Raw genomic sequence first — 22,395 nt, forward strand, 5'->3', positions numbered from 1 at the left:
TTATACCATTGTATGATGCAGAGAGGAGGGAGACGGAGATGGACAGAGAAAGTGAAGAGGAGATGGACAGAAAGAAGACAGAGCAGCAGATGCAGAGAAGTGTGGAAGGAGATGGACAAGAGCGGGGGGGGGGGGGGGTGGACAGAAAGAAGGGGGAAAAAGGAAATGGCCAGAGTGGGGCAGAGGAGATGGACAGTGTGAGGGGGCAGGAGAACATGGACTACTATAATTGAAATAAATAAATAGCCGGGCAACACCGCACATTCAGCTGGTGTTTGTAATATGTTGCTTCAGACGGGTTAACAGGGGGATAAAAGTTTGAGGAACACAAAGAAATGAAATCACAATAAAAATTTCAAAATCAATATATGCTTCATGTATGTATCAGAAGATTGCATTCTAATCATATATTACATATCTGAACTTGGATTTTTCCAGGGGAACTTTTCTTGCAAACTTTCATTGCATTTGTTTAAGTATTTTTAATTAATTGATATAAATGCAGACATTGTGGTTTGGTGAAATGAATTTACTGTATTGAGGTATTTTGATATTGTACATCGAAAGTGATCCTACAGTTACTTCGGAAACTTTCAAAGAAACTGTCAAAAAATAAGTTGAGCAGTGCTCTCATATCATACTTCACAGAATTAATTCATGGGCACTTCTCTCTGCAAAAGCTGTTATGTCAGTCTGAACAAGAGGTGCCATGCTAAGGATAATTTCTAAAATAGAAACTAAATATGGACACTTCCTTGCATCATATGAAGAAAGCTGATAAAATAAATACTAGTAAAAAGATCAACATTGAAAGAGAGGAGTAATTTCGAACAGCTTTTTATAGTAGCCGAAAGTGACTTATGTAACTACTGTTACATGTTCAAACAGCTTTTTATAGTAGCCAAAAGTGACTTATGTAACTACTGTTACATGAAAATTTGAGTTATGCTGAGCAGTGTACCTTCCTTCTGACTGGGTGGGGGTAAGGAGGAGGCTGGGGCAGGGAGAGGGAGGGATTGTATAGTAGGGGTAGTGGACAGTGAGGTGCTGCAGGTTAGATGGAAGGCAGGGGAATGGTGGAGTGGAGGGGGGGGAGGGTAGCGGAGAAGAAGAGAAGTAAAAAAAACTGCATATGTTGGTGGAATGGTGACTGTGTAGTGCTGGAATGGGAACAGGGAAGGAGCTGGAGGGTGAGGACAGTGAGTAACGAAGGTTGAGGCCAGAAGGGTTACGGGAACATAGGATGTATTGCAGGGAAAGTTCCCACCTGTTCAGTTCAGAAAAGCTGGTGTTGGTGGGAAGGATCCATATTGGCACAGGCTACACTGGGGTATGGCTTTGGGCACCTTCATGGCAACATCCTGTGCCAACCTATTCATGGGCCATCTAGAGGTTTTTCGTGGGCCATCTAGAGGAATCCTTTCTAAACACCCAAAATCCTAAACCCCTCACCTGGTTCAGATTCATTGATGACAGCTTTGCGATCTGGATCGAGGGTGAGGACATGCTATCCACAGTCCTCCAGAACCTGAACAACTTCTCCCCCATTTTGCATCATCTGGTCGTACTCAAACAAACAAGCCACCTTCCTAAATGTTGACCTCCACCTCAAAGATGGCTACATCAGTACCTCCGTCCATATCAAACGTACTAACCACAAGCAATACCTTCTCTTTGATAGCTGCCACCTGTTCCATACCAACAAGTCCCTTCCTACAGCTGGTTAGACACTGGACTCGCATTCAGGAGGATGATGGTTCAATCCCGTGTCCGGCCATCCTGATTTAGGTTTTCCGTGATTTCCCTAAATCGCTCCAGGCAAATGCCGGGATAGTTCCTGTCAAAGGGCACGGCCGACTTCCTTCCCCGTCCTTCCCTAATACGATGAGACCGATGACCTCCCTGTCTGGTCTCCTTCCCCAAAAACAACAACAACCTTCCTACAGCCTAGCGACCTGCGATCATCGCATCTGCAGTGATGAGCGCTCCCTCTCGAAATATAGCAAGGCTCTCACTAAAGCCTTCACAAACCTTAATTATTTTCTCAACCTTGTACAAAACGAAATCTCCCGTGCCTCATCTTTCCAGTCTCCACCACCTCCTGAAGTCCCATTGTCCGGCCACAGGGAGCATTCCCCTCATAACTCAGTACCACCCATAACTGGATCAACTGAATTACATTCTCCGCCTGGGCTTCGACTGCCTCTCATTGTGCCCTGAAATGAGAAATGTCCTGTCTGCTATTCTTCCTACCCCTCCCACAGTGGTATTCCGCCGTCCACCGAACCTACACGATATACTCATCCATCCGTACACAACCCCAGCTCCCAATCCCTTATGTCATGGCTCATACCCCTGGCAAGATCTGACCCATACATCCTTTCACCACCACCTACTCCAGTCCGTTCACAAGCATCACCTATCCCATCAAAGGCAGGGTAACCTGTGAAACCAGTAGTGTGATCTATAAGCTAAGCTGCAACCGCTGTACTCCATCCTATGTGGGCATGACAACTAACAAGCTGCCTGTCCGCATGAATGGCGACCGACAAACTGTGGCCAAGAAACAAGTGGACCACCCTGTTGCTGAGCATGCTGCTAAACATGACATTTCAGTGACTGCTTCACAGCATGTGTCACATGGATCCTTCTCACCAACACCAGCTTTTCTGAATAGCGCATGTGGGAACTTTCCCTGCAATACACCTTATGTTCCTGCAACCATCCTGGCCTCAACCTTTGTTAATCACTGGCTTCACCCTCCAATCCCTTCCCTGTTCCCATTCCTGCACTACACAGCCATCATTCCACCATCACATGCAGTCTTTTTAATTCTCTGCTTCTCTGCTACTCCCCCCCCCCCCCCCCCCCCCACTTCCACCATCCCCCTGCCCTCCGTCTAACCTGTGGCACCTCACTGTCCACCACCCGAACCATACTATCCCTCCCTCTCCCTGCTTCAGTCTCCTCCTTACCCTCACCCAATCGCCATTCCCATCATGCACTGGTGCTGCTACTCGCAGTGTGGTTTCAGTTGCCTGAGACTGCAGTCGTGTGTGAGTTGTGTGTGTGTGTGTATGTGTGTGTGTGTGTGTGTGAAAAGTCTATTTTTAACGAAGGCCTTACTGGCTGAAAGCTTTATATGTGACAGTTTTTTTTTATTGTGACTATCTGCCACACAGCATCTTTGCTATATGGTGAGAAGCAACTTTCCTTTTCATAATATTGTTACAATCCACCTTGGATTTTCTATTGATCGATTATTACTTACTGTAATAAAGGTGTATTCAAACTCCAGTGTCTCCAGATTACTTTTTCTGGTGACTAGATTGCAGTAAAAGGATTGATTTGAGATTATGCATCAGCACCCGTTATATGATACCAAAAAATACAGATCTCAGGGTTTTTGTGACTGCCCTTAGACCGCAGAATTATTTCCATGTTTGTCAAAGAATGGGACGCAATCATCTGTTTTCCCCAGTTATGTGGTATTAACATCCATCTAAATTCATTGTCAATTTGTGTTCATGAGTGCAGTAGGCCAAGATAGGTTGTGCATTGATAACAGCAAACCTTTGCAAATGCAGCCATGAACAACAAAAATGTAATTTATGTAAGAGGGAAAATAGCGAGAAATCTTCACAGTCTTGATCACTCACCATCTGTGAGCATACAGTCTGTGTTCACTTATTGCTATTTGTGTGACACTTTCTCTGTCAAGATGATTATGATGATTAATGTGGGGCACATAGAAGTTCGGTACAGTAAAATAAATTGAAAAGTCAGTGTCGATAACATGGTTGTCTCTCGGATATTCATGGGTTACAGTATGCAGAAAATGATCTGTGAGTACAAAATATGAGAAAATCACAAATGAAAGAGTTCCTTTTTTGTGTTAAGGCTGAGACACAAATTTGTTTTTCAGTATGTATTCGAGGAAATAGTAATTAAGACATATTCAGTGAGCACTTGACTGATAAGTGTTAGTAATTGCTTGGTTTTCTATAAATTACATTAGGGAGAGCTTAGAAACATCAAGTGTCTGAATTTTTGCTTATATGGCTCTATTTTTATGAAAAGTGAATTTTATAGTATTTTTGTAGTCCAGTTCATTGATGAAACTCAAAATGGGAACATTGTATGTGGTATGTACATTATAGATGGGATAGCAGTGCATATTACATGACTAGAATTCTTTGGCTAGTATTTATTTCATTTAAGTGCTTTAGGTGACCCATTGGCTTACATTTATTTCGTCAGTTTTTTGTGTGTTAAATACATTAATCACTGAGCTGTGGAATGTTTTAAACATTTGACTTATTGCCACCATCTACTGGTGTTAATTTAGTACTATTGAAACAGTGGAACAAGTCACCTGCTCAACAATAGCATAGCAGCTTTTTGTTATAAGAAATTCTGTTCAGGTCAGCATTTTACATATTTTCCATAGTTTTCTTGAACATCAGAATTGTTCTTTAAGAACAGGTTTTGTAAATGATTTCAATTTTTCAATAGTTGTAATAAAGTAATTGCTGTTGTTTGATTGAACAACAACTTGGTAACTTGTAGTATCAGTATATTGTGTAGTGCTACATAAGTAAACTTTCAGTGCTTAAACAACATATAGTATGGATGAGATCCTGATATTTTATTTTCATTTATTACAGATTGTTATTGTGTGATTGGAGTAGCAATTTAATATTCTACATGCAGTTTAGGAAATATAATTTTATTTCTATAAACCTCTGTGCACATTCAGTAACAAGTCATTCTTTTTCACTACAGGAGAAAGATTTACCAGACACAATAAAGAAGCTTGCTGAGCATTTCCAGAGAGAGCAAGAATCTGTTGTGAGAGCTAAAGTTTTATCTTTGCTTGGTGATATTGGGAAAGAGTCAGGTGCAGATGTACAGGTGAGTATGTCCGTGGCTACATTTACTTGATTGTATGTTTGCATTCTTTCTTTGCAATGTAAAATCTGAAATAGGTGCAGGAAACCATAAGAATCTTAGTTTACTTTTAATCTACAAGGTGTACAACTTTGCTTCTGCTGTTTTTTCCCCCAACATTTGAGGCTTTAATGAAACAAATTTGTTACACATGTATCATTCAAAGTATTTTCCATCGCTGGCTACTACTTTCTCCCATCTTTCAGGCAGTTTGCGAATCCCGCGTCGAAAAAATTGTTCATCTTTTGAAGTGATCCACGAATCAATGCAATTTGTGACTTCTTCGTGAGATCAGAAGTGTTGGTCAGCCATGCCATGCACCATTGATCTAAACAGGTCATAGTCAGGGGGAGCAATGTCTGGGGAATACGGCGGCTGGGGTAGGACTTCCCATTTTGATGTTTCCAAGACCTTTTGCAAAGTGGGGTTGAGTGTTGGTGTGCTGCAAAATCACTTTATCGTGCCTCTCACTCTATTATGGCCATTTGTCTTTTAATGCTCCGCTCAAACTCATTAATTGCATTCAATAACGAGCACCTGTGATTGTTTCACTTGGTTTTAGCACCTCATAGTACAGGACACCGATATGGTCCCACCAAATGCAGAGCATGATCTTGGAGCCATGAATATTCGATTTTGCCTTCGACATGGAAGCATGGCTGGGATATCCCCATGATTTTTTGCGTTTAGGGTTAAAGTAATGAACCCATTTTTCGTCCGCGTCACAATGCAATGCAGAAATCCCTTCCGTTTTTGCCTCTGAAGCAACTGTTCACAAACACACAAATGCTGTTCAACATCTATTGGTTTCAGCTCACACGGCACCCAAGTTCCTTCTTTCTGGATCATGCCCATAGCCTGGAGACATTTTGAAATGGCTTGCTGTGTCACTCCCACTAATTATGCCAATTCTTCTTTGAGTTTGTTGCGAGTCTTCACTCAGCAATGTCTCCAATTCTGCATCTTCAAAAACATTCTCTCTTCCACCACTATGCTGGTTTATGATTTTAAAAATCACTGTTCTTGAAGCATTGAAACTGCTCACGACACATTCTTTCACTAATAGTGCCCTTACCATACATACTTGAGAGTGTTTGATGAGACTCAGCTGCTGTTTTTATCACATTGAAACAAAACAGTAACACCTCTCTCAAATGACGAGAATTAGGCTTGTAAACTGACATTTTCAGTCAAGAACAACTTTATGATGCAGACACAAACCGACTAATGTTTGAATGAGATTATGTTAACCAAGGTCCAAGCTAACTGCCTGACGTCTGTGATCTGTTTCTTTCGACTGCTACTTACGGTTGTCACCACCTATTGGCAAATGGTGGAAGCAAAGTTGTACACCTTATACAAAAAGACCTCTTTAATCAGCAACAGAGTTTCTTATTTCAGATTTTAGTCCAATGGCTTTTTTTTTTTTTTTTTTTTTAAATTGACGTTATTCTAACATCCCTGTAAACTGTTTTCACAGGTACCACACATGTCTTAACTAATGGCAGTATTATTGTAATGACTGTGTGACACGTGTGGAATATCACAGAACCGTTTGAATAGCTACTTACATTTTAAATGAAACAACAAGTTTACTGTTACCAGTCACTGTTTTATTTTTTCCACGACGGGTTTCGAAGGTTTAAACCTCCATCATCGGGTGGATTTACATTAGTTAGTATTACATATGTGTGTATGTTGTGTTACGAATTTGGAGGAACTTGTGGCACTGCCTATTGGAGAAACAAGACACTGTTTCAGAATATGGTTTCGGATAACTTTTGACAAAAAATTAAACTGATATCTAATGGTAAACTTTAATAAGTAAACTAGAGTACCTCCAGTGGTCACAGGTTCCTTTTTCTGTCGTTACACTTCACATGTATACTGCCACATTTGTAAACAAATATGGCGTCTGGAATCAGCTGGGTGCAAGGTTCGTACAGCAGAAGAGAAGACATAATCGCAAAGTGCAAAGAATATACATCGTAACAACATTATTACAGAATAATCGTTTAAAGCATTTGGAGGTGTTTGTTTTAAGGTGTCGAATATATGTGTGTGTACTTCAGGTGGTATATAAATCCAATTTTGAAAGATTAAAACAGCTAAACATTCGTACTCGTTTATACAATCAGGTGAAATGTTAAAATGGCTTAAACTTCATACTTGCTAATAACAATTAGGTGAAATGTTACCGGCTTGAATTACAATGATCATGTTGGCTACAGCAGTAAAATCATACATAGATGCCACTCTTGTTGTCTGTTGTAAAGGAATGACAGAAGTTACCCCACAACATTGGCACACAAAACCCACTTCATCACACAGGTGTGTACAAAATTGAATGTTTGGACTGTGACTGCTTCTACATAGGCCAGACAGGCAGATCATTTGAGATTAGGTTCAAGGAACACATGGCAGCACTAAAAAACAAAAAATACCACACATCAGCAATAGCTATCCACCTGCATGAAACAAAACATCATGTTAACTACACAAGTATTAGCATCCTACACATCCAACCAAAAGGCAGAAAACTAGACATCCTTGAAACACTCCAAATATACAAACACCAAATGAATCAACCAGAACCCATCTTAAATGACAAAAATGACAATATTTACAATAGTATCATCTCTGTTTTCAGCAACTGCCTACACTCTTAACAATACACACACACACACACACACACACACACACACACACACACACACCCTAATATTTACCATAAATATTGACAGCCGCCAAGAGTACAAGAGATTGACCTCATTCACAGATAATTCATCACACCAACAGCTTATACCCCTTGTCAGCTTAAAACTGTATGTACATCAACTACTGGCACAAATGTATATCTATCTGCATATTTTATAGTGTTAACCAGTGTATTACCCCAACCTTTAGGCAGCTAATATATGCAACATGTAATCTTAAGACTCCTTGCCATGTAAATGTTTGCTCTCATATAATCACTCTTCCCTCTCTCTCTCTCTCTCTCTCTCTCTCTCTCTCTCTCTCTCTTTCTTCAAAGAGTGGCATCTTGGCATCTATGTATGATTTTACTGCTGTAGCCAATATGATCATTGTAATTCAAGCCGGTAACATTTCACCTAATTGTTATTAGCAAGTATAAAGTTTAAGCCATTTTAACATTTCACCTGATTGTATAAACGAGTACGAATGTTTAGCTGTTTTAATCTTTCAAAATTGGATTTATATACCACCTGAAGTACACACACATATATTCGACACCTTAAAACAAACACCTCCAAATGCTTTAAACGATTATTCTGTAATAATGTTGTTACGATGTATATTCTTTGCACTTTGCGATTATGTCTTCTCTTCTGCTGTACGAACCTTGCACCCAGCTGATTCCAGACGCCATATGTGTTTGTTTACAAATGTGGCAGTATACATGTGAAGTGTAACGACAGAAAAAGGAACCTGTGACCACTGGAGGTACTCTAGTTTACTTATTAAAGTTTACCATTAGATATCAGTTTAATTTTTTGTCAAAAGTTATCCAAAACCATATTCTGAAACAGTGTCTTGTTTCTCGACTAGGCAGTGCCACAAGTTCCTCCAAATTCGTAACACAACATACACACATATGTAATACTAACTAATGTAAATCCACCCGATGATGGAGGTTTAAACCTTCGAAACCTGTCGTGGAAAAAATAACACGGTGACTGGTAACAGTAAACTTGTTTTTTATTTAATGTCAGTAACAGTCATGGTAAAGCCTAACCTAAAAATGTTCGCATTTAAATACTTACATTTTACTGGAATCAAGATGAACTGAGTCCTATGGTCCTCAGCAATGTGAGCCCACTTGCATACGCATGATAACTCAGTGGGACAGTATCCAAGTCTCTAGTGCTGACAGAGTTTGTGTTCTCACCGCTGGTTAGATTTTGTTTTTGGGACAATAAAGTGTCAATTTGGATTATTTTGCTTTTAGTATCTTGCTGTGCTGATGAAAAACCTGTTATATACTGGGAAATTGTAGGTGATATTTATTGTTACATGTATGGCTTCAACAGCCGAATGGCAACAGAATAACATGTTTGTGTCAATATTTTCTAAATCAGGGAGTGGAAATCTGCTGTAGAATTTTAGACTGCTGTCAGTAGCATGCTTCTGGCACGTCCATTGGTCTGACAGTAAAATAATGAGCTAGAGAAATTAGCATATTATTGGGATAATATTTTCCTATTTCAGCTGATTAAGTGTGTGTGTTCACCACCTTCCTTGAGAGGTTCATTAACTTTGCAATTATGGAAGCCCTAAGTTATACCCTGTGGGAATTTGTGTTATTGTAGCTTTTGAAAACGGGTCGCTCTGTCAGACTTGCACAGTATTTAACAGCAGAATAAGAGTCATCACCCAGCATGCTGATGGACTGATACCAGGTGACAGAAGAAGCTAATATTTGTAGCAGGAGGTGTTGTTGGTAGGTCAGGCATTCCATGGTTCAGTGGTTTCTAACCTTTTAGAGACCATTACCCCAGAATGAGATCAGATGTCATACAATACCTGAATAAAGTTTGGGACCTAATTAAACATCAGATTGTAAAAAATTAACTCTCTTGTTTTTAAAGTGGCAAATTATTTATAATAACTGTACTTAGTTAGTATTCAAACAGCTGAAACTCACCCATTTTTTATTATGTTTTTTCACGAAACCAAGAAATATTGAGTCGATAGGATGTTTCCTTTTGCTTATTTTTAATAGTTTGTTTTAAATAATCTTTGGTTCATGGTCTGCCATTCCACATCATAAATCCTGCTCAAGTTCATTCAGTTTTCCACTTTTCTTTGCATTGCTGCCGTAGTCGAAGGTCAAGTCATGGCAAATGGCATCTGTATTCTTAAGGAGTTTTTTCAGTAATGCATTGATTGACGACAGACCTTATGCTAAAATCAGGCCAGTTATCTGTGATGAAAATCTTTTTATAATATGTTGCCTTCTTGAGATCAAAGAAGTTGTACTTACACTTGAATTTTATTATCTGTAAATATTCCTTCTTTCACAAAAAATTTTCTTTGCAGACAAATATTTGTTTGTCTGTTTTCCAAATCAGAAACAGTTTTTTTATTAGAATATATCACTGATTACGCACAAAAACTGCCACCATTGGATGAACAGGTAGAGAGATAAACAGAAGAGTAAAAATAGCCTAGAATCCTCCTGGTAAACTAGATAAGTTTTCAAAATGAAGTTTTAAGTGTGTATGAAACTGATCATTCACAAATGGTTTGTATGACACAGTTTTTATTCACTGTGTTAAGACATGGCCTTTTAACATGGAAATCATTCGAAATTTAATGGTGGCTCATTGACCAATAATGAGGTGCATGTTGTAAATTATTGGGAGGGATGGGAAATGCAAATAAATGGATTAGAGAACAGACCAGAATGGAAGACATAACCATGATAGTGATGAGAAAAGTGGAGGTGGGCTGAGCATTAGCCAGAAGATGGGTGGTAGATGACCAGAGGAAGTTGTTTTTTGGATTCCAAGAAAGTACAGAAGACTGAGAGGTCAGACTAATGGAAGGTAGGCAGAATGACATTAGGAAAAATGCAGGCATAATGGTAATTTGTATCGCTGACGCTCGCAGTGCATGGAAATGTCTAGAGGAGGCTTTTATCCATCAGTGGATATAAGATTGCTGATGACGATGATCAGTTATAGAGAATGTTCAGTTTATGTGAAGACAGTTAAATATTGCAAAAACTGCACATCAGATCCAAACAATTTATAGTTAAAATAAGTTTATCTCTGAGGGGGGACATCCAGTGATACCAAACTCAGCCTTCCCATCCTGAGTGGGGCAATTTTGAAGTGTTAAATGGGAACTCCCATATTTTATTTCAGATGCAGATTCTATAAAAAAAATATATAATTTTTGTATGAAACATACTTCTCATTTGGCAATAGAGGGCACTATAATTGGAATAACCAAAATGGGTAGAAAATTGTATGTTTCAAAATTCCGTCCAATGACATTTGAATTAACCCCCCATCTTCACACTTCTAGGGTAGGACAGGCAATTATTTCATAACTTTTAATGGGAAACCCATTGTCAACATTGTATTCCTCTGACAAAACAAACGGGGGGACTGGTGAGTGCGCTGGTGTGGCCATGTGGCGAGCTACAACTTATCACAACACTCAGTATAGTCCCATTAAATGTTATGAAATAATTGCCTGCGCCACTCTCGTTCCATGGAGTTGGGGTGTTAATTCATGTACCATTGGACAGCATTTTGAAACATACAATTTTTCACCCAGTTTGATTTTTCTGATTATTGCACTATGTGTCATGTAACAAAAAATGTCTTCCAGACAGAACTTAGGTTTTCTTTCATAGAATCCAAATCTCCAATAAAAAATGGGCATTCCAATTTAAGATATTAAAGTTGCCCCGGTGTCAAGGGATGTCTCCTCTGAGACAGACAAATTTTAATTAGTAATTTGCCTTATAATGGAGATGCTGAGTCACAGATAGGCACAACAAAAAGACTGTCACAAACTAGCTTTTAGTCAGTATGGCCTTCATAAAAAGTAGGCAACACACACACACACACTCACTCACTCACTCACGCAAATTCAACTCTCACACACACGACTACAGTCTGTGGCAATTGAAGCCACACTGCTTGCCAGAGACTGCAGTGTGTGTGTGTGTGTGTGTGTGTGTGTGTGTGTGTGTGTGTGTCATCATCTATTTTTGATGAAGGCCATACTGTCCGAAAGCTAATTTGTTGTGACAGTCTTGTTGTGCCTATCTGCAACTCAGCATCTCCGCTATATGGTGAGTAGCAACTGTCCTTTTCATAATATTTTTACATTCCATCCTGGAATTTCCACCGTTTGATTTAATTATAAATTTCTTGGATCCAATGTGTTGTTTTAGAGGTATTTCTATATCTTTGGATAAATTGAACACCCCGTATATTAAAACAGCAATTATTTAAAAAAAATCATTTAGAGTGGTCACTAAATCTTCATCAAACACATTTTATTTTACGGGGTGACAATTATTTAACTATATGAAATAAAATCATCATAACTTCTGCACGATTTGAGTTAGGACATTGAAACTGCTCGGTTGGCCACAGGGCCTAATGGCAATCAGTATAGTATGTATGGTTTGGTTTAGCCCACTTTCATTTGGATGGGTTCATCAATCAGCAAAATTGGCGCATTGGGGGACTGAGAATCTGCATTTCACGGTCGAGAAGTCTCTTCACTCTCAGCAGGTGACTGTGTAGTGTGCAATGTCCAATCACAAAATTATTGGTGCGATATTCCTTGATGGCACAGTGACTAACAAACGGTATGTGAATGTTTTGGAAGATGATTTCATCTCCATTATCCAAAGTGAACCTGATTGTGACAAGATGAGCTTCATGCAAGACAGAGCTCAACCCCACTGAAGCCGGAGTGTATGTGATGTTCTGGAGGAGCAGTTTGGGGGGCTGCATACTGGCTCTGGGGTACCCAGAGGCCACTGGCATGGGCCTCGATTGGCCGCCATATTGTCCGAATCTGAACACATACGACTCCTTTTTGTGTAGCCATATTAAAGACAAGGTGTGCAGTAATAACCCTGAAACCAAGGCAGCCATTCAGGAGGTCACCAACAGCATCGATGTTCTGAGACTTCAGCAGGTCAGGCAGAATTTCACTATTCACCTGAGCCACATCATCTTGAATGATCGCAGGCATGTCAAACATGTCATAACCTAAATCTGAATACCTGTAGTGACGTTTACATGTTTTATAAATTGTGTTCACACTGTAGTTTCTAATTTACATTTTTTTTTTCCATATAGTTTAGTAATTGTCACCATGTACATCTCACAGAGTTATATGGTACCCCTCAGGGGGTAATTACACCCAGTTTGGGAACCACTGCAGCATAGTTGATCCGCACTCCAGTGCCGCACTTGGCGTGCTGTCATTATAACCAGCATCCCCAATGTTCCTCTGTTCATGTCGTCACTTGACATTTTCCTGTACTCTGGTGGTTCCCTCTGTTTCTTGGGTATATTGAGAGCAGGATCCTAGTGTAACAATTGAGGTATATTTGGACCTTTTTCTTTCTTACTTTTTTTTCAAAAGTTATCAAATACTTTGTGTTATAATTGAAGAATAAATTATGGACTCTGATTCTTTTATGTAACACGCGAACCAACAGTGGCGATAGCATCACTGAGGTCTGTGATAAGCCTATCATTGCTGGGAAATGTGTTAGGCAAATTTAAACTGAGAGCCCTTTTTTATATTATATAAACTTTTATACTATTAGGTTTATCACTAAATAAAGGTGCAGTGCAGGCTGTTCCAGCTCTAGTGCCAGCTGGGATGCAGCGCGGTGGCTCATCGTCACACTGTCGTGCGGCCCTCAGGTAGTTGGGCAGTAACGTATGTGACCACACTGCACTGGCCGAGCAAACGTGGGCAACAGTGCCGATTTGCTTGTGTACACGCTAGGGCTGCGTAGCAGGTAGCTGACGCCAGCTGCGCCCGTGGGCAAGCTGTCACGAACCTGGGCACAGCTGTGTCCTACAGGGCAGCAATGGAACAGCACGTTTTTAATTATTTATTTTAGATAAAGATAATCACTACTAACGCTTAGTACTTCGTAAAGCATTGTAATGATGACTGTGACATCACTACCCTTTGACATCAAGTGTCTGTTGGTATGAATAAGTACCACTTGCGCAAAACCCCAACTATCTTGGTGTCTGAATAATGTGCACGTATTGTTCATCTTTTTAATGAATACAGTGTATAATTTCTGTTTAGAAAGAAATATGCAATATTCAACTCAGTTGAACTATTCAGTACCCCACACTACGCTCACTGATCAATGACATTGTTACCCATCCATTACAAAGATCGTGTAACTACTAATATGGAACACTTTACCAGTACTGAGTAAGTTATGTTAAAGTGTTGTTGTTGTGGTTTTCATTCTGAAGACTGGTAAGATGTAGGTCTCCATGATACTCTGTCTTCTGCTAGTCTCGTCATCTCTGAATAACTACTGCAATCCACGTCCTAGTGAATCTGCTTACTGTATTCATCTCTTGATCTCTCTCTATGATTTTTAACCCCCCCAACCCACACACACACACACACACACACACACACACAATCTTCTTTCTAGTACTAAACTGGTGATGCTTTGTGTCCCATCAACCGAGTCCTTCTTCTGGTCAGTATGTACCACAAATTTCTCTTCTCCTCAGTGCTGTTCAGTACTTGATCTACCCATCTAATCATAGCACCACATCTCAAAAGCTAATCTCTTCTTGTCCGAACTATTTACTGTTTATGTTTCACTGCCATGCAGGGCTGTAAATACTTTCAGAAAAGATTTCCTGATACTTAAATCTATAATTGATGTTCTTCAGAAGCACTTTTCTTTGCATTGCCAGCCTACATTTTATATCAACTCTAGTTCGGCGATTGTCAATTATTTTGCTGTCCAAATAACAAAATTCAGCTACTACTTTAAGTGTCTCATTTCCTAATCTAATTCCCTTAGCATCTCCTGATTTAATTCGACTACAGTCCATTATCCTTGTTTTATTGATATGCATCTTACAACCTTCATTCAAGACACTTTCCATTCCTTTCAACTGCTCTTCCAAGTCCTTTGCTGCCTCTGTCAGAATTGCAATGTCACCAGTGACCCTCGAAGTTTTTATTTCTTCTCCCTGGACTTAATGCCTACACCAATTTTTTCTTTGGTTTCCTTTAGAGCATGTTCAACGTACAGATTGGATAACTTTGAGGATAGGCTATAACCCTGTCTCACCCCCTTCTCAACAACTGCTTCTCTTTTATGCCCCTCAACTCTTATAATTGCTGTCTGGTTTCTATACGAGTTGTAAATAGCCTTTTGCTCACTGTATTTTATCCCTGCTACCTTCAGAAAGTCAAAGAGTATATCCCAATCAACATTGTCAAAAGCTTTCTCTAAGTCTACAAATGCTATAAACGTGGGATTGTCTGTCCTTAACCTTTCTTCTAAGATAAGTCGTAGGGTCAGTATTGCTTCCTGTGTTCCTATATTTCTCCAAAATCCAAACTGATCTTCCCTAAGGTAGGCTTCTACCAGTTATTCAGTTCATCTGTAAAACTTTTGTGTTAGTATTTTACAACCATGACTTATTAAAGTGATAATTTCAATATAATAGAGGGAAACATTCCACGTGGGAAAAAATATATATAAAAACAAAGATGAGGTGACTTACCGAATGAAAGCGCTGGCAGGTTGATAGACACACAAACATACACACAAAATTCTAGCTTTCGCAACCAACGGTTGCCTCATCAGGAAAGAGGGAAGAAGAGGGAAAGACGAAAGGATGTGGGTTTTAAGGGAGAGGGTAAGGAGTCATTCCAATCCCGGGAGCGGAAAGACTTACCTTGGGGGGGGGAAAGGACAGGTATACACTCGCGCACACACACACATATCCTTACCCTCTCCCTTAAAACCCACATCCTTTCGTCTTTCCCTCTCCTTCCCTCTTTCCTGATGAGGCAACCGTTGGTTGCGAAAGCTAGAATTTTGTGTGTATGTTTGTGTTTGTTAAAGTGATAATTTGGTGTACAGGGCAAGTAAAATGAAGATTTGCGTACATTTAGGTAAACTATGCCATCCTCATCTCATAGCCAAAGTCATTCAATCATTAGACTACTTCACTTATTCTAAACTGTTTTGCTGGTGCATTTCCAGTAGAACCAGAAAAGAACAGGTAAAATATTAATCTCACCATTAAATCTTGTTGATTACTGGGAATGAATGTTTATAGTTTTGAGTATTTAACTGAGACATCAAAAATTATGGAAAGGATAGGCTGCTACTCACAGTAAAGATGAGGCATTGAGTTGCAGACAGGCACAACAAAAATACTGTTTTGCATTAAACTTTCAGCCAAAGCTTTCATTAGAAAAGAAAACCATGCACACATATTCACACAAGCAACCATACCTCACTTACACATGACTGCTATCTCTGGCTGCTCAGGCCAGACTGAAACTGAAACATATGTCCATGTCACATGCCAGCTCTGCTGCAATCATTGCTCAGCTTTTTATATTGGTAAGAGTGCCTACCAGCTATGCACCAGGATCAATGGCAACCTCCAAACTGTGGCCTAGAGCAAACGGGACCACACTGTTGCTCTACATGCAGCTGAACACAACATGCTTGATTTCAATGGCTGCTTCACAACCTGGGCCATCTGGACCCTCTCATCTACGACCGGCTTTTCTGAACTGCGCAGATAGGATCAACCTACAGTAATCTGTTGTCCGCATACCCTCTGCCCCATCATCTCCTCCCAACTCAGGTCTCCTCACTTTCATTGTGCATTGCTCTCTGGCAATGCACACACTGATCTTATATTGCTCTCTGCTCCTCTCTTTTCCTCTCTCCTTTTTTCCTTACCACCCTCCCCTCCCCCCCCCCCCCCCCTTTCCATACACCATCCACCATCCAGATGCTGCACCGGGTAGCCTTGTCTGCCACCTGTAGTGCCTGTACACTGTGCCAGGCAGCACATTTCCCTCTTACCCAACCCATACCCCACTATACCTTCGCCGCTCCATTATGGATTGTTTTTCCCATTCGACATGTTTCAGATTCAGTATGGCCTGAGCAACCAGAGATAGTGATCAGTAGTGTACGAGGTGTGCTTGCTTTTGTGACTGCATGGGTGGTTTTCTGATGAAGGCTTTGCCTGAAAGCTTAATATGTAATAGTTTTTCCATTTTGCCTGTGTGTAACTCAGCATGTCATCTTTACAGTGAGTGGCAATCTATCCTTTCCATAATTGTTGATATTCTGACCTGGACTTTCCTGTTATTTGATTTTGCTTAACTGAGGTGTTAGTGAACTAAATTGACTATGTCTGAATGTTGGTAATCAGTGTTTCTGGCTGCTAATTCAGATGACTAATCTCCTTGGCGGTTGTCTCTTATGTATGTGTCAGAGCCTAATGATTCAGTGAAAGTTTTGAAATAGAATTTTATGCCTAATCATTTACAGTATACTTTTATTAGAAAGTTGCAATGCAAGAGATAATAAGAGGAAAAAGATATTAGATTTGTCATAACGGAAATTTTTTACTTATTCTTAGTTATAATTTTGATCTGTATCAGATGAATGAAATACAATGAAATACTTTTTATTGCAGGTTATAATTGAAGAAGTAATGCAGGCTATGAAGAATGAGGAGTCACATAAAGTTATATCACAAGGCATATCATCACTTTTGAAACTTGGAAAGCTTTTGCCAGACAATGTCACAACACATCACAGGCTTGTCTCCTTTGTAAAACAGGTAATAATGTTTTAAATTTTGTTATTGCTGCCTAACAGCAGTCTAATATACTGTCTGCTTAATAGCAAAGGTGTGGCTTCGACAGTATTGCTAATAAATTCATTGTGCACAGTGTGAAAAGGAACAGGGCACTTTCTCAAAACATATGTTTTATTGATGTAACAGAACTGAAACACGTTTCACAGTTGCTTGGAATTATTTTCTCATTTAGCACTAATGAAGGTTCAAAATTGCAGTAACCACTAAATGGTGCCATTGAGACCTGACATTACTATTGTTTTAACATTTGCAATTTGTTAGTGTTAAAATAATAGCAACTCGGAAATTGTCTGAATAGTTTGTTTACATTGGGACTTTAAGGAAAGAATGTTGTGAAAAAAATGAAAATTTCTCATGGATGTTACTGTTGGATGATTTTTTTTTTTTTTTTCCTCATAAAGATCAAGCTAAACAATGCCTCAAATCAGTTTGGTCAGATTGTAGTGATCAATTGTCTTCAGAAAAGTACGTGTATATTCTGCAAGCCATCATATGCTATATGGCAGAGGGTAATTGTTTTGCATAGTTTCAGCTTATTCATGTCTCCATCAGTGATGAATTGCATGAAGAACCAAAAAAAATCAGTTGTTGCTCAGAAAGTATCAGTGTTGTGTGCAGCGTGATTCAATTGGATCAGCATATGATTTACTTTGAGCTAGAGACAGCATTATGCTTGTTGAAGACTGCAGTACATTTGATTTTTCACAAGCATTTAGCCGTGAACAAGATCTATTCCCAACGATTCTGCACAGTTTGCTTGAAGCTCGAAAATATACTTGTATCAGTTGAGGGAAAGATATCTTAAATAAATTCAACCAAGGAAATGCAATATCCATATTGTGAGATAACAGCCAGATGTGGCTAAATGCCAGAACTTTAATGACAGACGCAGCTGTGTGCAAGTGCCTTGTACTGACCTAATGGATGCTTGGCCACTCTAGGATGGACTTGGGGGCATGCAAGGTTCTATGACAGCTAACAGTTTAGGCTGGCCAGACACAGACACATTCTTTGCATCCTTTCTGACACATTAGCTCTGTTTTGAACTGCTTAGCTTGGGTCAGGTGGTTAGCATATGACAGTTTCAGAGTTTGTAATTGGCGGACACTAGAGCACATGATACAGCAGGGTTTGGGGCCAGTGGGTAGCAAGAAAGCATTACTGCCAGCTTTACTGATGCCGGAAAAAAAGCGTAGGACAGCAACTGTTAAGTGTGTATGGCAGTAGCAACTGTTAAGAGTGTATGGCAGTGTGAAGCTGCATCATGGCGAAATGAGAGACTTTATTGTTAATTGAACAGACCAAACGTTAGCAAAATATGATCTAAAACTGCCAGAAAATATATAAATATACCAATGGAAAGAGGAAATTAAGACAAGTACAAGCACCCAAACAGACCCTCGATTGGACCATTTGTTTTCTCAAGTTATTTCTCACCAAAGTTTTTTTTTTTATAGAAATTCATGAAATGTTAAAGTTAGCAACTATATAACAACTAGGCTGACTCTTACAAACCAAGCACTTGAGGAACTCTTTCAAAGCTTGTTTAATGATTTTTGTAACTTTAATAAAATTTTAATTATAGCCGAGAAGGTGCATTCTGTGACAGAAAAACCTCAATTTTGATGTACAGCAAAGTATGAATAAAAATGATAGTTGGAGTATGCTAAATTAGGCTAAGATATGTTCCAGTATTTTTGTTCATTTCATCATGTTTTTAATTATTTAGTAACAAACTTGCATTATTTAGATACCACATTGCCAAAACTGTTAATATCTTTGGAACTAGTCTAGCCACTGTAATTCTGAGGACAGCATTGTAAAGCTGAAAAAATGTTACTGTAAATAAGTTTTTTGAAGTTTTCCCAGTTGAATATTCCATTGTTCGGGAGCACATCGAGGACATTATTAATTGTTTCACCAAAATTTCAGCTGACAACCTTTCAGCCATTCTCAAGGTGAGTGGCTTGCAAGATTTTTTAACTTGCATGTGCATTTACTCCATAGTGTAAAGTGCTTAAAAAATATTGCAAGTGCTTGCCTTGACAATGGCTGTAAGGTTGTCAGCCAAACTGTCGGCACAAAAGTTAATAATATCCCAGATGCACTCCAGAACAGTGATGGAATAAGTGTTTTACATGTGTAAATATTGTATGATAAATGTATTTTTGGACATTTGCGATGACAGAAGAAAATTTATGAAAGCCAACAGCCATCTAAGCTCCTTATCAGTTTACATCAAGCCTTAGGAGAGGATACATGACTAGTGAGCTACTTCGTGAAGTATTGGAATTTTTCACAGTTCAGTTTCACAATACAGCTCTGTGGACTTGGAATTTTTCTGTTGACAACCAAGGACTTTGAAAATATCTCGATACAACAGTATGGACTTGTAGTATTCAAAAGTTTTCATATGAAACTTAGCAGTTTTCATCAGACAGTAGTTTTCTGAATTTTTTGAAGGGTAGTGTTAAACTTTTGTACTTCCATGAGTTGCCTTGAGAAGAACTTTAAAATTTGAAAAGTAACACTGATCTTGCAATTTATCTTCTGTTAATTACAGTTGGACTTATAAATTTATGCAAGTGAATATGATTTAACTTTGATTTTTTGAGAGCTTGTTTGGTTGGTACTGTATCGAATAAGACAGTCAGCTACTGTGTTTTGTAGTGTCATAGTTTGCGAACCAGCCACCAGGGGCAATCTTGATTCAGCATCAGCAGTTGTTTTGTTTAGCAACGGTCCATGGGAGTAAAGAGTGAGAACTTCTTTGCTGTACAGACAAACATCTTGCCTAACATTAATTTTACTTCAATTTACAAGTATCAAGGTCTTTCTTATCATCAGCGTGTATCTGTAAATAATTGTGTTTTTTTGAGCATTCATTAATTTCTGTGCTATCTTGGCTGATTTGCCTGAACACATGCATATAAGTAGTTCTGAAGGATATCGTCATAGCTGTTCGGACATTGGTGATCCGTAGCGATAAGCATACAGATACTAGAAGAACTAGTACAAACTGTTGTGATAGCACACAAGTTATTGGCACTTTTATAACTCTGGACAACAAAAGTTTGTTTACAGATACATGTTGATGATATGCAAGACCTAGAAATTTGCGGTAAGTTAACACTCGGGAAGATGCATCTCTTTTCAATGAAGATATTCTCTCTCTCTTCTCGCGTGGAGTGTCACTGAACAAAACAACTGTTGATGCTAAATCCAGAACATCTCTGGTGGCTGGCCCACGATCTCATTCACATCTATGAAACACTGTGAGCAGCTGTTTTATTCGCTACATTAGTTGATGGTGCATGAGCTCTCTGTTTCTCAGCGGAACGGGAGTTCTTATGATTGTGAGCCTTTGTCTGTATATGAAGCAGTCAGAGCCGGCCGAAGTGGCCGTGCGGTTCCAGGTGCTGCAGTCTGGAACTGCGAGACCGCTACGGTCGCAGGTTCGAATCCTGCCTCGGGCATGGATGTGTGTGATGTCCTTAGGTTAGTTAGGTTTAACTAGTTCTAAGTTCTAGGGGACTAATGACCTCAGAAGTTGAGTCCCATAGTGGTCAGAGCCATTTGAAGCAGTCAGATGCTTTTGACCACTGTTGAAGGCTAGAGAATTTATGATATTTACTAATCACAAGCCACTTATCTATGCCTTCGGACAGAACGACGACAAATTTTCACCATGGTAGTACAACCATTTGGACTTTGTTGCTCAATCCAGCACTGATATCTGCTGCATTTCAGGCACAAACAGTGTGGCCACTGACTGTCTGTCACAGATTGACAGTGTGGCAAATTTTGTTTATTTTGTTCGGCTTGCAACTGCACAGGAATCTAATGAGGAACCGCAGAAGCTACTTCACAATATATCATCTAGCCTTCAGTTAAAACTTATAGATGTTCTTGGTTCTGATATCAAACTATATTGTGACTTCCAGTGGAAGGTCTCACCCCTCTCTGCCACCCACTTCCCACAGGCGTCCTTTCAACAGCCTCATCAACCTATGACATGCTGGCATCGACTCAACTTGTGTCAAAACGTTTTGTCTGGCCTGATTTGCAGATGGATCACATTAGTGCGCTAGTACATGCCATCAATTTCAGCACAGTAAAATAGCCTGTCATGTGAGTGTGTCCATTGGAGAATTTCCAGACATGACAGTGTGCATCGCACAAGTGCACCTGGTGAGTAATGGCATGGTCGAATAATGGCATCGTTCTTTAAAGGCTGCATTAATATGTCATGCCACCTACTGGGCACCTGCAATACCTATGGTCTTACTTGACCAGTACTCTACTTACAAAATTGAGTTAGATTCATTGTCAGCGGAGCTCGTATGAGGCAAAAGTTTTGACTGCCCGGCAAGTACATCAATCCGAGATCTTCACAGCTACCAGACCAGGACCCATCAGATTTAATTTGTTGCCTGAGGAACCACATTGCACGTGTTTACCCACATCAAGCCTCCAACACGGAACAGCATCTACCTTCATGCATTGCGATCTTCAAACATGCGTGCGTGTTATGTTGTGTACAGATGATGTCAAAGTGCCTTTACAAGCTCTGTACAAAAGCACACTTTAGTTGATCAAAAGAGGAGAAAAAACACAGGATATTGTACTAAATGGTAAAATACTGCTGTCTCACATGACAGGATAAAACAGACATACCTATTTCCAGAATTGCCCCCCACACTTGTGCCTCCAAGCTGGCCTCAGACTCAAACACAAGTACTACCAACCAAAACAGACTCACAGTGTGACTGAAGAAGACCCTCTGGGCATTGAACTCATTTTCCAACAAGATATTTAATTCAGCCTCACTAGTTGTTTTGCTTAGCAATGCTCCATGGTAGTAGAGAATGAGAACTTCTTTGCTGATTAGGGGACATGCCTTGCCTAGTTAATTTAGGATTTACTTATCATCAACATGTATTTGTAAGTAAATGTTTGTTGTTCAGAGTTATAAGAGTGCAAATAATTTGTGGCTATCAAGGCTGATTTACCTGAGCACAAG

General features: G+C 39.6%; 1 protein-coding gene across 1 annotated transcript in view; it reads left to right on the forward strand.

Moving 5' to 3' along the window:
- The window catches only part of LOC126456820 (integrator complex subunit 4), a 118,903-nt gene that overhangs the window by 16,133 nt on the left and 80,375 nt on the right, over positions 1-22,395 (forward strand). Inside the window, exons 3-4 of the mRNA XM_050092617.1 lie at positions 4,786-4,914; positions 17,187-17,333. Coding sequence (XP_049948574.1) covers positions 4,786-4,914; positions 17,187-17,333 — 276 coding nt within the window. The remainder of the gene's footprint in view (positions 1-4,785; positions 4,915-17,186; positions 17,334-22,395) is intronic.

This window comes from Schistocerca serialis, chromosome 2 (assembly GCF_023864345.2).
Source record: "Schistocerca serialis cubense isolate TAMUIC-IGC-003099 chromosome 2, iqSchSeri2.2, whole genome shotgun sequence".
NCBI lineage: Eukaryota > Metazoa > Arthropoda > Insecta > Orthoptera > Acrididae > Schistocerca > Schistocerca serialis.